The following is a 16,846-nucleotide window of genomic DNA, read 5'->3' as shown; positions in this document are numbered from 1 at the left end:
TCAACTCAGGAAGAAAGCGACTCCCCCCTCCCGCTCCACCTCCCGCTTCCCCGCCCTCCTTCATTACCTCTCCTCGGTCCTCCTCCTCCCCCCGCTTCTCCTCCTCCTCTTCGTCCCCCCACCCCCGGCCCCCAACGCCATGGGGGCACCGCTCCATCCGCCGGGGGACCACGCTGCCGGGCGCGGGGGGCGGCGGGGTCCGCTGGGCCCTCCCGGTCCCGCCGCCGGGCAGAGGGGCTGCGCGGCCTCCCGGGCCGGCCCTCCCTGGCTTGTGCTCTGTGTGCTCATTTTTGTGTTTATTCCCGGCGCCCACACGGCTTTCTTTTTTTTTTTCCTCCCCCGCCCGCCGCTCCTCCCCAGCTCGCACTTCGCGGAAATACCCGAATTTTCCCTTTTTGCCGGAGGATTCGTTTCTGTGCAGGGAACGTGTGGGCCCCAAGCCCGCAGGCTCGGCGGTTTGATTTTCTGCCCCGAGTACGGGCGGCAGCGGTACCACGGTTGGGGCAAGGGGGGGCTGTGGAGGATGAAGGATCCAGGGGACCCCTTCGGATGCGATGTCCATCCCTAGGGCTGTCACCCTGCTGCAGGAGGGTAAAGGGACCTCCCATCCAAAAGTTCCCTCAAGCCAGCGAAGAAACAAAAAAAAGCCGATTTGTCAATCTGCTCTTTTTAAGTATGGTGTGGCTACTTACTTACGTGTTTACCGTGTGAAACAAAAACGTGAAACACTGTCGGCATTCAAGGCCATCATCCTGACTTTTTTTTTTTTTTTTTTGCGGCCACTCAACTGAAGATTTTTAGGAAAGTTAATATAAAAGAGGATAAAATAAATAATCCTTTGGAACAGTTCCCTCTGCTTACTCAGTCACTATGACCAAGAAGAAGTATGAAGTGAAGAATTCCAAATGGCTGTTGGGTTCTGAAAGCTGAGCTGAGCGTGTTTTATCATCTCCAGCCTGCTCTAGTGAAATGCAAATAAAAAATATTTACATGTGATGGATCAGGATGGTGTCCAACGACCTGAAGTTTGCATTTCACAAAGCTTATTATTCGTTTTAATAATGTGTTTACCGATGCTGCTGAATCAACCGGTGGGCTTGAAGTGCTCGGTTCCCTGGCTTTGAAATGCAAAATCTGTGTTTTCCGATCATGGTTTTAAACAGGCTCTTCGTGGCTTGCAGTGTGATTTCCTGCTGTTCTACCAAGATTAATAAACTTGTGGAAACTAGATGAAACTAGAAACTATACATTTCCCTTCACCCCTGTTGTATTTTGCAGCGATATCCATTGACAGTCTCAGCGTAATGCGTGGGGATCCACAAGCTGCTTCTGCAAACTCGGAGAGCAGTGCCAGAGCCTGGAATGAAGCCTTGCTTTTTTACCAGTAGCGACATGCCTGAAAGCCCGGAGTGCTTCAGTTTCAGTCCCGGAGTGCTTCAGTTTCAGTCATGCAAACCCTAGAGTAAACATGAGAAGATATGTTTCTAAACACCTATTTGAATGATGTTATGCTACACTGCATTGATAGTGGAGTTGTTAAATATTAATGTTGTGACACAAATGAGCACGAGAAGAGCCACAGGCTCTCCTAGGCAGTCCAGATGTGGCTAACGGGACAATTCTACTGGAATTCCTAAAATCATTGGGATACCTAAAGGGATGAGGAGGGAGGTGTCTAGGTACTAGTCACTGCATCATTAGGTGTTTAAATATACTACATATCTGACTCTAAGTAAAATGGAATTGGACCTTACCATTCTGAACAGCATAATGGCTGAACGGCTTTCGAAATCCTGACCTTGGTCTGTGGTTGTATCTGTCTGCAGTGTAGAGAAACTGCGCTGTGCTGCCTTGTCACAACAGAAGCATGCTGTGGCTCCCCTATAGCCTGTGCCCTTGGGTTTCTGCCTCATAGAGGTTGTGCTGGGATGCGCTCAGGTCATGCTCTGGTGTGCAGTTAGACTGTGGTGGAGATACATACACAGAGTGGAGAGCCACAAATCCTCTCTACCTTACGTCCTCTTGTGTAACATGGGGCTTATTTTATTTCCCAATAACTCGCGGGGTGCTTGTCAGGCTAAATAAATACATTTACAGGATGATTCGGAGATACCGAAGAGAGGCAAGATCTGTCCATTCTAGGTTTATTTCAGCATTGCCACTAATAATCTTGAAATGAGAACAACCCCAGGTTTAGCAAGCATCATGTATACGAAAAGACTGAAAAATTAGCTTAAGGATTAGAAGATTGGAGGAAGATGTGATAACAGCCTTCAGCTATGTGAAAACTGCTGAAAATAAGATAATAATCTCTTATCTACATCCTCTGAGAACAGCATGTAAGTTGCAGTAAGAGAAATTTAGGCTAAATAGGGAAAACATTATCTGTAAAGTATCTGTAAGGGTAAATAAAGCACGCGTGAATGGTACCTCTGTCCCTGGAGGCTTTTTAGTACAAGTTGGACATATATTTGACAAGAAGAGTTCAGGTCTAGAAAGTCTGATGGATCTTGCCTGAGAGCAAGGGGTGGACCAGATGGTCTGTCAAGGTCCTTTCCAGTCCTGTTTTGTATGATTATGTTCAAAATGCTACTCGCACAGGCAAGATTATGGCTCCTCTTTGATCTTCCTATGCCCTTCACCTCTTCAGCAATGTGTATAAACTTCCTTGCTAGGGTTGAGCTTCTCTCCATAATTTGCTAGCCTTGCTGCATGCCAGTGAATTTGTTGCTGATGACAGCAAGAAGAAAACAATTAAGCAATAAAACAGTGTAAATCTGGAGCAGAAATTCTGGGTGGGATACATCTAACCTCTGAACCTGTCATGCACTTTTGTTCTGTACTCGTCAATAACTACCTCTGGTCTAGTCACATTAGACTCTCTTTCAAACCACAGAGAAAAAGAAATACTTTCAGGCTAGAATTCATCCGACCTGTTTTAGACATCTTTAGGATGTGACGAATCAAGTCCCTAGGCTACCTATTCTTGCTACTGACTATAAAGTTAATTTAAATGACTGACTCATTAACATATTTTCACTCTCTTGGTGCTTTTGTCCCTGAAATCTCACTCCCTCTCTGCTCCCAAGTATCAGAATCACAGTTTATTTGTTCCTTTCTTCTTCTTCCTTTTTTTTTTTATTGGAAAGGTCTCATTGAGATTAATAATTTTTGCAGCTGTCATTACCTTAAATTACATCATGCAACACTGAAACGTAGAGTAAAGTGACCTTTTGGGTGGCATTGTTCCAGAATGGATTTAGGAGAGGAGCTATATTTACCTTTTGGAGCTAAAGACCATTGGCTTGGCCAGTTGTGCAGACCATGTTCCATGGAAATTGTTTGAAAACTGTTCAGGACAGACACTGTTCTACTCATACATCCCATGCTCTGTATTTTTCCTTGGCCTTTATGGCAAACAGCATTACCAGGAACATGAAATGTCTGGTGTCTGTGTGACTGAGCCAAATGCATGTGGGAAGTGTTGCCCTTTTACAACAATGACAGTTATTTTAGGTCACACACATAGAAGTCACTGTCTTAGACACCAAAGTATACAGTATGTAGCTTGAAAATGTCCACCACATCAGAGACATTGTGAGAAGCCAGCTCTTGGTTACAACATCTTGCTAACATCTATCCTTCCACCTCCCTCTGCCTATGGTAAATGAAGTTTGAGAAGGGAAGACTTCCAAGAAGGCTCTGTGGCTTGCTGGGAAAGGAAATGCACTTTATTTTTCTGGTGCAGTGATGAGCTGGGTCATGAGGATGTGAAGAGGGAGCAAGCCCCTATTGCTGTGCTGGGCCAGTGAGAAAAGGAGGCAGCAGGCCTGCATGAAGCTGGTGATGTAGGGCTTATCCTTTCTGGAGGAGCCATCAAGTGTCTGCTGATGCTTCATACATTTTAAAGCCTTTGGTTCTCACTTAGTGGTGAATATGGAGGGATGTTTCCTTTTTCTTTCTTTATGGCTGAAGATGTTAGCCTAAAGAGGGATGCTGTATGTCATTCAGTCAGTTCCACATACACAGCCTGGACCATTCTTTTCTTTCTTCCTGCCTAGCCTATGCAACAGCATTTTTTTTCTCCTTTTATTTTTCCTCTGTGTCATTTTGTTGTTGTTTTGTTTTTTTTTTAAGTACCTCCCCATCACTGAAGTCCTAGTCTCCGTGTGATCTGTTTGGTTTCTAATTTCCATATAAGAAGCACTTTTACTTTTGTCATTAAGTGACAAAACCTTTCAAATGAAGAGAGAAAAATACAAAATTCTCTGGATTCTTTCACTAGTTTTCCAAAACAATTGTTTTTGTTATGACTATAACCCTTGTGTTCCCTTTGTCTTTTGTGCCCAGCTGTGATGATTTCTGATATTAGCACTGTGAGCTGAAAGCTGCAGGACAGGAACACTAGGCCAGTCTCTTCTTGTAGCTGAACTGCAGAACTGCAATTCTGGGTATTTGCAAAATGCTCACCCTGCCCTCCTTGATCTGGGCTGCTCTGCCCAACTCCTCCCCCCTGCACTTTATTAGTGCCACATGAAGGCAGCTCTAATTGTCAAAACATCCCAATTCCAGCCACATATGGAGGAATGTTGGCTATCGCCTCTTTTCCAGCCAGGGTGTGGACCGGACAGTGTCCCAACTTTGTTGTTGTTCCTACTACGTCCTTCAAGTTTACGAGAGTGTTGCGTGATTCATACCATTGACTACTTGGGGATTTGGGGCTCTGGCTCACTGTGCAGGCAATGGGCAGAAACAGTCACAGCACAGCTCCAAAACTAGGTAATGAAAAGCAGCGGCCTGAAATCAGCCCTAAGAATCAGAAAGAGTTGGAAATCTGGAAATCTTGTCTAAGCTCATTAGGATACCTTTCTGGCTGGGGCACATTTAGTGTGGTGCAAAGGAATTTCTCTCAAAGGAAGATCTAGCCAGTTGTTTCCTACAGGTCTATCAGGTGCCAGGTACCTTTCTGGGACTGGAAGGATGCGTTAGTGCACCAAATGCTTCCTCCTTCCTTTGTCTGCTTCTATATCTACAGAGTAGAAATGCTTCTCCCTTCCCCACAGATGCAGTTTGACTCTTCTAGTTGTAGTAGCCAAAGTATCAGTAGGGTAGCTGGAAGGGGAAAGCACTAGACATGTTTCCTAAACAGCTCTTCTTTGTATGTAAATGGGACATCTTTCTCTGCTTTACATTTCCTTTCTTTCCCTCTTTCTTGCTCTCACCATGTGTTCAGCCTGGTTTAGCCTGGGGCCAGCAGACAGAAAGTCAGATGAGAAAAAAATTCCTGCAGATTTCTTAGTGAATGGGAAGCAGCAGCATCAGTAACTTAGCAAGGAGAGGTAAAACAGTCGTGAGTGGAGACAGATTCATGGTCCTCAGACATGTCAGGAAGACAGCAGCCATAAAGCAGATACATAGGTACTTAACTGTGAAATACAAAAAAATACCTGGATCCAATAAAAAATTATGTGTGTCATCTGGTCTGTGCCTTTAAACAGCAGAATCCCTTATGACAGCAGTAGGACAATGTCATTTTAATTGTTTTTACATTATGGTAGACATCAACTAAATGTAGGTTTATCTCCTCCCAGCAGCTCTCAGATTGCCTAGGTGGCCTGCTCCTCTCACCCTTTCTTTGATGATGACCAGAACAGGTTAGATTTGCGGGGTGGCGGGGGGGGGGTGGCACCCAGCAGCATGTGGCTTTTCATTCAGCCGAATCGTTTGTTACTTTATGTTCCTAAATGTGTCACCTTTCTCAGCATATCAACTTATTTCTGCGTTGTTATGAACTGAGCCATATCCCCTGAGGAGCACAAACTGTGAACGCTCATGCTGAGAGAAACCTAAAGACGGACTTGGTCAGTGCTCCCTGAGAGCTGACTGCCACAACCTCCCTCTCTGGATGCCAGATATGTTGCAATAATGTTTTCCATTTGTAACACACTGTTTTCAGTGAATGGAATTTTTAAGGCTAGAATCCACCTATTTTTTTGGAGTCACTTGGCATGTGGAAAGCCGAGTAGACGACTAAACAACTGCCAGGATTCATGAAAATATTTACAAGCTAGTTACTTAGCCCCACCCCCAGTTCTTGTGTTTCATACTCCCATGTCTCTCTCTTCCTCCTTACGCTAGAGATGTGTAAATTAAAAAGGTATTTCTTAGAGACTGTATTTGAACTTGCTGCTGACTCTCTGTTTCTCTTTGCTGTCGTCTCAATCTGACTTGCTGCAGCCTAGTTGCAGCCAAGACTCAAAGGTGGGATATTAGATCAAACACAGACACAAGCATTAGACATTAATTTCCACTTAAAGATAATACTAACATATGCAGCACTAGAGGCTACTATAGCATAGCAATCAATTCTGCACGCTTGATTCTGAAGCAATGGTGCCCACCAACTGGCTGGTTGCTCTGGTTGTAGTCATGCATACTCCCTAAAGCCAGCTCCGTCTCTGCTCTGAGTTTTAGGGGCTTCATGAGGTTGTTGCACAAGTCTGCATCAGGAATTGGTGATTGTGTGTACTGTTCCGGGGCTTTTGGTATCATCCTCTTCCTGTGCTTTCAAGGCCACCGCTGTTGAGTATTTCAGGGGCCCCTGTAAACACCTTGTGATCGTTCACTCACACACACGTCCATGTTCGTGGGTCACTGACGGTGCACTCTGCACAGCAATGGCTTCTGAATGTGTACACATACATGTATACATGCATACAAATACCTTTACAGTCACTTCTAATACTATATATCTAACAATGGTCATATTAATGGTAGTTATCAAATCTATTTTCTTAAATTCATGTAATTGTCTTCAGGTTACAATATTTTGTTTTTCTAATTTTGTGTGTGGATTAGTGTCAGTAATGTACCAGGTATCTCCAAATCCTGCAAAATAACAGGAGAAAGGTTAGAGGAAAGAGGAAAATACTAGATATATTTTGGTAGTTATTATTTACTGTACTGTATGTAACTCCATTCCCTGGTACCCTCTAGCCATTTATTGCCCTGTTGAGCTATTAACATCATGTTACTTCTCACAAAATTTACAATGGCAACTTCTTCCTCTGGATTAATATAATTTGCAGGTTGCTTAGCACCTAGGATTATCCATTTAAATTCCCACTGTGAGCCTGAGGTTCCAGAAGGATGGTGTAGAAACAAAACTGCAATTTTCAGGTATTATTTGAAATAAGGCAAGAAAAGAGTTGATATATTCACCTGTACTTTTATTCTTCAAAGGTGGTGGAGGCTTTAAAAATTAATCTTTTAAATGTAAATTTATTAGGCACATGGAGTCACAATTTTCAGAATTGCATTAGTGTTGTGATAGAAGGTCTGTTGAATGTTAATAGCTTGTTCTCCTAAAATATACCCTGAAAATACTACTTTCATAAATTTTGGACAAGAATGCCTATTTTTTTTTCTCCTGTATACAGTGTAATAAGATAGTTTGTTATTTTTCTTCACTCTTAAAAGGAATGCAAGTTCTTCAAACTTGTAAGAGGAAATCCAACCGAGTGTTTAAGTGTCTGTACTTGACACTCAGTAGCCAATGGGAAATAGAAATACCTTTCTGGCTGGCAGGATCTGCTTTGCTGGGCCGTCGGAGCTGCGGCGGGTTCTGCGCAGGCTGCTGTTCCATTTGTACTGCTGCCATTTTGTGTCTTGCACCCTCTAATTTGCAAAAGGGACTGGAAGCCAGAACATTGTTTTGAAGTGGCTGCGATGGTTTCTCACTCCAGTGCAAGTATTTAAAAGTTGTTACAACCACGTGTGAGAGAACTACGTATGCACTCTGGCAGCGTGAGTGGGAAGCATGAGGGATTCTTTAGCACAGTTCTGATTAAATCGGTTTAGCTGCAGCGGGGGCAGAAGTTACACGCGGTGCTTCAGATGTTTGCCCTTCTGTGAACTGTGACATCTGGTCAGCTGCAAAACCTCTGTGGTCTTGCCATGCTTGCCAGAGAGCTGCTGTGGGTACCCACCTCATCCTGAGAACATTTCCCTTACACCTTTGTCCTACATTCAAGAAACATATTGGTCGTGCTGGCCACAGTACTAGCCCATTGACCTGTAGCTAGGAATCTCCAGTTTGCCCTGTAAAGATGCTGGCAAGCTTTTCAAGCTGGAAATCTCCGAGTCTGTTTAACTTCCTGGATTCCATCTTATTTTGGCCCTAATCCAGGCTCTGCTTTGAAGTTAAGCATTTCTATGTATAATGCTTAAGGAAAAGTGGGATTTGTTTCTTGCACTGAAAGCACTCAGGAGAAAATCTCTATTTTTCATGTTTTTTTTTTCTCTCCTGTGACTCACCAAGGAGGTTTGATGTTCCACTTAGTCAGAACTGGAGAAAACAAAATTACAGGCAACCAGATTTATAATGGGATTGAGCCTTTCCCCTGGGGGTTTCTGGATCAGCTACGTGCCTGCTGGAAGGGCTGGTTCATGGGCAGTTGTTAACAATAGATGTCTGCAGCTACTCCATTATAGTCATTATACCACTGCAGCTGGCACTCTGCAGAGATAAGGTTCCTGTAGCTTAGCCGCGTGCTTTCCCTCCTTCCTCTGATGCTATGCTGCAGCTTAAACACTGTCAGAAAGAGGCATATTTTGTTTTAAAAGTCAGTTGCTTAAACGTACCAGAGAACTTGCCTTGCTCCTTCCATGACGCTGAGGAGCAGCAGCGTGCCCCCTTGCCAGGGAAGGCAGAAGCAACATTTTCGTATCAATCACACTCCTCGCTGCGTGGTGTAGAGCATCAGACTGCTACCTTTTTGCACAGCCGTCACTTTATTTCTAAACTTGACTTTCTGAGAAACTGCTGTAAAACATCAAGGTTGTCTACAAAAGCATGTATTACACTTACTGCATTGTTGTTGCCTGTGGTGGCAAAAGAAGGTTGATGTGAAAGCTCAGACACTGCCTCCTCCCCGCTAACTCATATCCTCACAGTCTGCTGTCATTTGCCCTGGTATGATTTAATGCATACTTGGCCCCAGGAGGAAAGACTTAAAGGTGAAGCTACAATATTTATTTAGTATGTGACTGGACAAGTCATGGCCACTTTTCAAACAAGGCTGCTGTGTGAAATGTAGAATTGCACCTACTGAGGGAAAGAAGGTTGATAAGAAATTTTATCTTTTTGTACATAGCTAGAAAATATGACTATGCATCTATAGGAAAGAGAGGTTTTCCAAAGCCATGTTGTAAACCATTCATTTTGCTACCGCAGTAGGTGTTGGCGATGTCCCACTCCTCTCTCAGGTTAGATTAGGATTCTTGGAAGGGAAAAAATGAGGCTTCTACAGGAGAATGACCGTTTCTCAGGAAAACACAAGTGAACAGTTTTGAACTAGAGCAATCTCACAATAAGCCAGCATTTACTGAGGGTTACATGGTTTGCAACCTCGTTGTAGCCAGATCTCATCCAGAGTGTGCTAGGGCCAATGACTTGGGCCTATATATATTTATAGTTTATATTTATTTTCCCTCAAACAAAGATCAGTGTCGTGTATTGCCTGCAGTAGATGATTTTCTGCATCCTATTTTACAATACAGCAACTGGTAAGTAATCTCCAACTTGCCAGTGAGGTATATCTCCTCAATTTCTGAAGCGTCAATCAAAAAGATTGCTAGAAACCCTAAAGCCTGTACAACTGCTGGCAAAAACCTGACCTAGGGGGACATAGCAGGCATGATTTTCACTTGTCGTAGTGAAATGGTCATATTGTTTTCAGCTGTTAGAACCAACTGCTGCTATAAAACATCATGCTAGGCAATGCGAGCGGGGCTGAAGGTAATATATTTGAACACAGATAATGTTCTGAACATTCTGGGTCATTGCAGAGGATGGGGGAAATCAGTGGTTATGCAGCGTCTCACGTCCTAGGACACTGGAGGGCCAATCCAGCCACCTCGCCTGGAGCCCTGGAGCCCTTCTGCATCCCCAAAGATCTGCCCATAGCACATCTGTGTATGAACCCCGCTTTTCGTGTTCCCGTGTCCCTGTTTTATAGATGTTTTTTCCCTAGATAGGCTCTCATGCCAGGCTGGACAATGGCTTGTTGCTACTTAACGCAGATTTAAACCAGTTTTGGGAGTGCTGGTTCCTGGTGCCTATCACCAGACAAATTTTCCTGGGAATTTCCTTAGGAATTGCTCCAGCGCTGCTGCACGGTCACACACCTGGGACTCAGATGAGCTGGAGAGGCCCAGCAGCCTGGGGAAGCCGCAGCCTCAGACAGGGCTGTGTCCAGCAGTGCCCCGTATCTACCACGGATAAGCTATCTGTGTTTGTTTATTTAACTTTTACTCACTGGGGATTAAGAAGCCTTTAGTTTCCAGGAACAAGCTCTATTCAGGAAACACTTGCAGTGAGCTCTGCTTTGCATCAAAGCTGACTTCCCTATGACTATTAAAGGTATTAATTTATACTATTTTTGGTTGATTTATATATCTTTTATTCTAAGTGGGTCAAATTTTGCTTTGTTTGAGGCTGTAGCACAAACCTCTCCTTTGTAATGACCTTGTCTCCTTTTTTTTTTTCTTTTTGCTGTTCAGCTATAAGTAAATTCAGAGAATATATCTTTTTTTCAGAAATATATTGTCTTTATTTTAAAATTCAGACACATGTGCTTTATACCAAAACAGACGCAAAGAGACTTGGTGTTCGTCTCCGGTTTTAAGCAAAATTGTGGCTTTCAGGGCTATATAACCAGACACAGTGACTTTAATGAGTCTTTACAACTTTACGTCTCCCTGCCAGTACTGAAGATAGTTTTGCAGGCTCTTCAGCGATCTGTCAATGGCCTCTCACAACAGAACCCAAGAAATTTCAGAGACTTTCCAGGCTAAAAAAAAAAAAAAAAAGAGAAAGAAGAAGAAGCCAAAAAAAAAGAGAAAGAAAGAAGAAGCCAGTGTGATGTTAAATATGGCCAGCTCTCTACCAATTTTCTGACATGTGCATTTCTTCTCCCTGGTCTCCAGGCCACCTCCATTTCCAGCAGCTCTCCTGTTGCCACAGCACCAATTGCCCTCCTAAAGTTCCTCCACTGCCAACTTCTGCTTTGTAATAAGACCTGTATAATTTTCAGATATTCTTAAATAAGAAGAGTCTTTAGTAAGTCTTGATTTCACAGGAACACTGTTTTTTTTGGGCAAACGCTTCAATTATTTTTCATAAGTCTTCCTGCAACACATGGTGGCACATGGAGTCATGCTTACAGTAGCCTTCTGTTATCCTTCTGTGGTCCTTCCAGCAGCAAGTGCAAACGGCTGGTGACAGCCTTCATCAGGGATGGGTACCATCACCTCCCAGTTGAGCAAGTCCATATATGCATTTCTTCTGTTCAGCATTGTGTTCAGGCTCTCCTTGGAATCTGTCAACTTTCATTTAAAAAAATACTGCTTCTCCATTGAGACATCAGGAACCAAGGACTGACTTGGATGATTTTCACTTTAATTTTTATTAACAATTCAATTTAAATTAATTTTCTTTAAAAAGCAACAAAAAAAATTTCCCAACCTTCAAAAATCCATTCCAAATTCAGAACATCAAAAGCGTGAGGGTATATAACATTGGTTTGGACCACAACCTAGTTAGAAATTATTTTCAAAGGATTACTTGATTCAGATTAGAATTGCAAATGGTACTGTAATCAGGGATCTGAGATGTTAATCTGGGTATCTTTCTGCCTAGTACAAATCATACCCTTATCGTAGGCCAGATTTGCTGCCCAAGACATTGATGCTAATTTAAAAATTTTAAAAAAACCTCAAGTATTACTTATTGTTACCTTCTTAAGTCAAATATTTTCAGCTTATGCTTTATAAGGAGGAGAATGGCACTTTTGTTTTCCTTCCTCACCCACCTTGTTTTAAGGAAAGTTTTTCTCAATTTTTTCCTCATTTGTTTTATGTTTCCCTTTCAAAAAAACAATGCCTTATGTTAAATTGGAAATGTTGCATATTACTTGTGAGTAGGCTGGACGACAAGAATGTAGAAACAACATCCCCATGTAAACGAAACAAAGTTAGGAAAAAAGTATAGAACCAAAGACAGATATCTCTGAGATGAGGTGGAATGGTGCCTGCGCCTGATTCTGACACTAAATATTTTAACTAGTGAAGCTGAAAAAATCGAGTGTGCTGTGGTGACACAAGTTAAATGCTAACACAAGCTAAATCCTTTCTGATAATTGTCTAGGCCTCAGAAAAGAAATTCTTACAGTGGGCTTTTCTTGAAAGCAAAAAAAAAATTCTTTAAACTTTGAGGGAAATTTATCCAAAATTCTGCCACTCTAGCATGCCTAGACAAAACTGCTGACTAAAAAAATACTTTTGACATGTTTTTGCATCCGCTACCCTGTGTTAGTTACTGAAGGCTCCCTGTCCAGAGCACTGGAGATTTGGGTCTTTGGAATTGAATTCACAGAGAACAGGATGCTCGTTTGCTTCAATCAGCTGATAAGAAATCAGTTCATGGTTTCAGTGTGGCTTCTCTCCTGGGCTAAGGCTGTACTTAGCAAAGATGGCTCTGTGTAGTGGGGTGCTATACCCTTCCTACTCTCAGAAGGATTTCCCAGGGAGGTGAAGAATGCGTGTTTGAATCCACGCAAGCTGAGAAGGGAACCGTACACAGGTTTCCCTCCTGCAGAAAAGCTCTGACTCTTAAGGTATTGAACACTAAAGGAAGAAAAGGCATGTAGGGAACCTTACTGGTGAATAGTGGTGAGGCACTTTCAGGAATATGAAGCATGTGACAAAAGGTTTTCAGGACTGTCAATCTGCATTTAGCTGCCTAAATCCCATTCAAGTCTCTTTTTGGGTAAGATGCATCTTTCTTTTTGGGCCTCAGTCTTTCTGTATCTCCAAGAACAGTTACAGTGAGAGAATAAATTCCTCAGAGCCTGCAAAACACTGATCTACGGTGATGATCTGGTCTGTCCAAGCCAACTCTTAATAGAATATGGCTGAGGGTCTGGTTCATGTCTTTCCTGGGGCTTACGGTAGCAACAGCATCACCTTATATAGGGATAGTACTGAAAATGTCCTTGAAAATGTAGACAGTAACTTGGGATGAGTTATTACTAATACATTTCTCTTGAAGGCTTTGGGCAGTGCATGGAGAAAGCCAATAGTACTTTGTGAAAGATAGTGGTGGTCAGAAGACTTATAGAGAAGGATGCATTGCTCACCTGTTCCCGCTGGACTAGAGCAACAAGTGAAACACAAGTCTACACAGGAGTCTGCTTTAATCCATCATTCTATTTTATGAAGCATCACACAACATTTTCACCACTTAGCATTTGACAGCAGTTTAAGTAAGGACCACAGGGTTATTTAAGGAAAAAGCCAACAACCTATTTCATAGTCACTGACTCCTCATTTGGTAGCAGTGCTCCTGGAGGGCTTGGGTAGTACCCAGCAGTTGCTGAGTTATTTAAAGAAAATCTTGTAAATCTATAATCCAGTGGTAAACCTGAAAGACAGAAACATACCAGATCTGATCAGCAACGCAGCCCATATCACATAAAAAATAAGGCTGTGGTGAATAGCAGGACTGCTTAAGCCCTTGAGCTGTTTGCTCACCAGCATTAGAACTCAATCAGATTGCATGATTACATATTTACTTGACATTTGCAACTGTCCAAGGGATCAGCTTTCTGAGTTTACCCAACTGCTGTAAAGGATATTCAGTTCCTTGATTGCTAAAATAATGCTAGCCATAGGAAAATATTAAACTAATGCTTAAAAATTAAACAAAAATCTTCATTGAACCCAGATGGAGTTTTCCCACTAGAACATTTTCAGGTTCATTCTTCAATTTGTCATCTTCCTCTTTTACTTCAGCAATCTGCTCATAAAAGGGCTACGTTTAAAACAAAAAAGTTAGTTTCTTTTTTTTTTTTCACGGCAATTACAGTAAGATTCCCAAAAGGCATCGGCTCTTAGACCTTCTTGCAGTCCAGTCTTAACAACATCATTTTGTACCAATCGTTCTTAAAAATCTGCACTTGTAACTTGGTGTACTCATCACTTCCAGTCTGTAAAGAACACTGAATGCATTAAAATAGTTCTGAACAGTCAAAGCTTTATTTTCTGGAGCTTTTTAAAAAAAGTCTTTACTGCCAGCAGTGACCCACCTACCCTCACAGCCAGAAAACTGATACTTCCCATGCTCACCTCCTATTCAAAGTTCAAGAAACCAAATAAAAAAACCCACTCAAATAAAACTTCAAGAAACAATTACCCTTCCAATAAATGAAAAAAAAAACCAAAACAAAACAACAAAAAAGGGTTAGCTCCTTCCCAAGTTGCCTGTTTAGAACCAAAGCAAAACATAAAAACTACTACTCAGCTGATCTGAACAGTAAGTTATTAATGACAAGCTTTTTTAAAAAAAATTCTGGAGTAAATTTAGGGCAATGATATCCTGTCACTATATGCTACTTTTTTTTTTTTTGGCACTCAGCAGCTTTTGTGAAACAGAAAAGTACAACATGAGCAGTTTCGGAGCAAACAACAGGAAGCTCAGGTCTGTCTCACAAGTGATTCCCAGGCAGGCACCAGGACAGCATCCAGGTCAGCAGATTTGAAACCATATTAAAGATAACTAAAGCGAGCAAATTCGTATTTAGATCCAGCTGAAAAATCAGACAGAGGCTGGAATAAAGTAGGAATGAGAAGATTCTTGATTGGGAGTGAATTACGCTTTATGAAGTGGGTTACTTGAGCTTGTCAAAGAAGTACATTTTCTCATTTTGTCTGAGGCAGGGGAATCTCTGGAGCCCAGTCTGAGCACGGCAGAAGCAGCAGATGTTTTTCTAGTCTGTGGAGGGCCCAATGGATTTACTGGCTGCTGAGTGTATTTATGACAGCTCTATTTAAAACAAAGGTTTGCAAAATAACAAATAAAGAAAGCAAATATTTCTGAATATCGTTGTGAGCTATAAAAATTAAATGTCATGCAGTTACTTTTATATAAAAGCTTTCACTAGCTTTTTAATCTAGCAGTCTGGAACTTCCCAAGAGTAGTTTAACCAAAGAGCAGTGCAAATGGGGCAGACTTGCTGCAGAGTTGCGTATGCTGAAGAAAAGAACCAGTTGGATCAAAATTTTGATTTTGTTGATATTTCCTGGTAAACCAGCTTCACACAATCAGCTTAAACACCAAACCCATTCTATATACAATGCACAAGACTCCAAAAAAGAATAATGGCCTTTTTACTATTCAAACCCTGATCTATCCATTTAAATATTGTTTTTATCTGAGCAAGGTGACTTTGGGAGATGATCAGAAGGTATCCATATGTAAAAATGTTGCCTAAGGCATCACTGAAAGTTGCATGCAGTAGATACTATTCTTCACCTCCATTAAGCAGATTTTATGTGTCACAAACATAGTAAAAATCTTCCTCTGTTTCCAGAGGTTTTAAAAATCAGTGATTTCATTTCCTGCATCTGCTTTTCCTGGAATAGACAACATTTTATATCACTTTATTTATGTGATATATTTATGAGAAAGCTCTGGGCTGATCCAGAAAGGTATACTTGGAGTCTTAGTGGCTGTTAATAAACAGGGAGGAAGAAGGGCAAGTATACAGGCAAAGAGAAATGAAGATGTTTTATTGGTGCAATGTAAAATTTATGAAAAAATGGAGATCCAGAAAACGTCATAGATGAAGACTGCTGTAAGTTAATTTAAATTAAGTTCTGCTAAAACTCTGCAGCTTAAAATAAATCACAGTTGCCCTGGACTGCAAAGGTATCATGTGAATTGTACAGCAAAGCTCGATCCAACTTCTTTTGATGTTTAAGTGGCAACGGTATCACTAGGTCCAGCAATACTGGCTCATCAACAAAGAACAATGATACTGGTCTGCAGTCTGCCTCCTGGACACAGCAGCAATTCACTTCATATCTGGGCTTATTCTGTATTAGCACTGATGACACAGAGGAAATATAAGCTCCTCTAACTTTACATTAAGTTTCACTGAACTGAAATGCTTGTGCAGGCCACAGCTTTATGCAAAAGTATGCAAAAAATAAGATAAAGTATTTGATAATAAAGCAAGTCTCAGGAAAAAAAATAGTTGCTTATAGCTTATTGTATTCTTAGTGTTTTTGCCAGTAAACTTCTCCAGGTTCTGCTACTGTGCATGCTCACAGCTGCTGCTGTTGTGTCACACATTCGCATCTTGGCACCCGCTTCTCCCCTAACCCGGATGGAAAGTCATAAATTAGGCAGGGGGTAGATACCCAGTGCTCTCTGAGATAAAATTTCACAGCAAGGCTCTCATCAGTCCTACCCTCACTGATAATGAATTCAGCACAAAACTCATCCAGTATTGCCACTCTCCTAAAAAAAAAACCAAACCCTGAACAAACTAAACAGCTTGAGGCTGGAAGAATGAACTAGCTGGCTCTACCCAATTGCTTGAGGACCACAACCCCAGAATTTTTCTGCCATACTTTGGTAAAATTCCACCCAGACTCACGTTGTTCCCAAGACAAATAGGATATTAACTTTTAGAGCCAAAGACTCCTAGAAGTCAGACATGGGGGGGGGTCTCAAGGTCTATGTCCCTTTCTAGATCTACAACAATGCCAGTTACTAGATGTGTCGCCCTACATTTCTGTCCCATTCCTTTCTTTGCTCCCATACCAGAGCCTGAGTGTGAGTGACGAAAACCAGTTTCCTTCGCAGCGACCATTCGGTGCTACTAGCTCGTCCCAATAGCTTGGTCAGCCCTCACGGCTGATACACCCTGGCCTGAGCTCAGAAGCAGGACTCCTGCCCTGCCCTGCCCTACCCCGCTTGCAGGACTCCAGCAGCCCTGGT

At 42.1% G+C, this 16,846-nt stretch overlaps 1 protein-coding gene across 2 annotated transcripts in view; it reads right to left on the bottom strand.

Annotated features, from left to right (window-relative positions):
- Positions 1-13,249: 13,249 nt before the first annotated feature.
- The window catches only part of NT5DC1 (5'-nucleotidase domain containing 1), a 143,217-nt gene continuing 139,620 nt past the window's right edge, over positions 13,250-16,846 (bottom strand). For both annotated transcript variants that reach the window (XM_086745499.1, XM_086745498.1), the window contains one exon: positions 13,250-13,483. In XM_086745499.1, coding sequence (XP_086601625.1) covers positions 13,465-13,483 — 19 coding nt within the window. In that variant the 3' untranslated portion in view covers positions 13,250-13,464. The remainder of the gene's footprint in view (positions 13,484-16,846) is intronic.

The sequence above is a fragment of the Chlamydotis macqueenii genome, chromosome 3 (genome assembly GCF_036417535.1).
Source record: "Chlamydotis macqueenii isolate bChlMac1 chromosome 3, bChlMac1.mat, whole genome shotgun sequence".
Classification (NCBI taxonomy): Eukaryota; Metazoa; Chordata; class Aves; order Otidiformes; family Otididae; genus Chlamydotis; species Chlamydotis macqueenii.
This window is presented reverse-complemented; position numbering and strand designations above follow the sequence as displayed.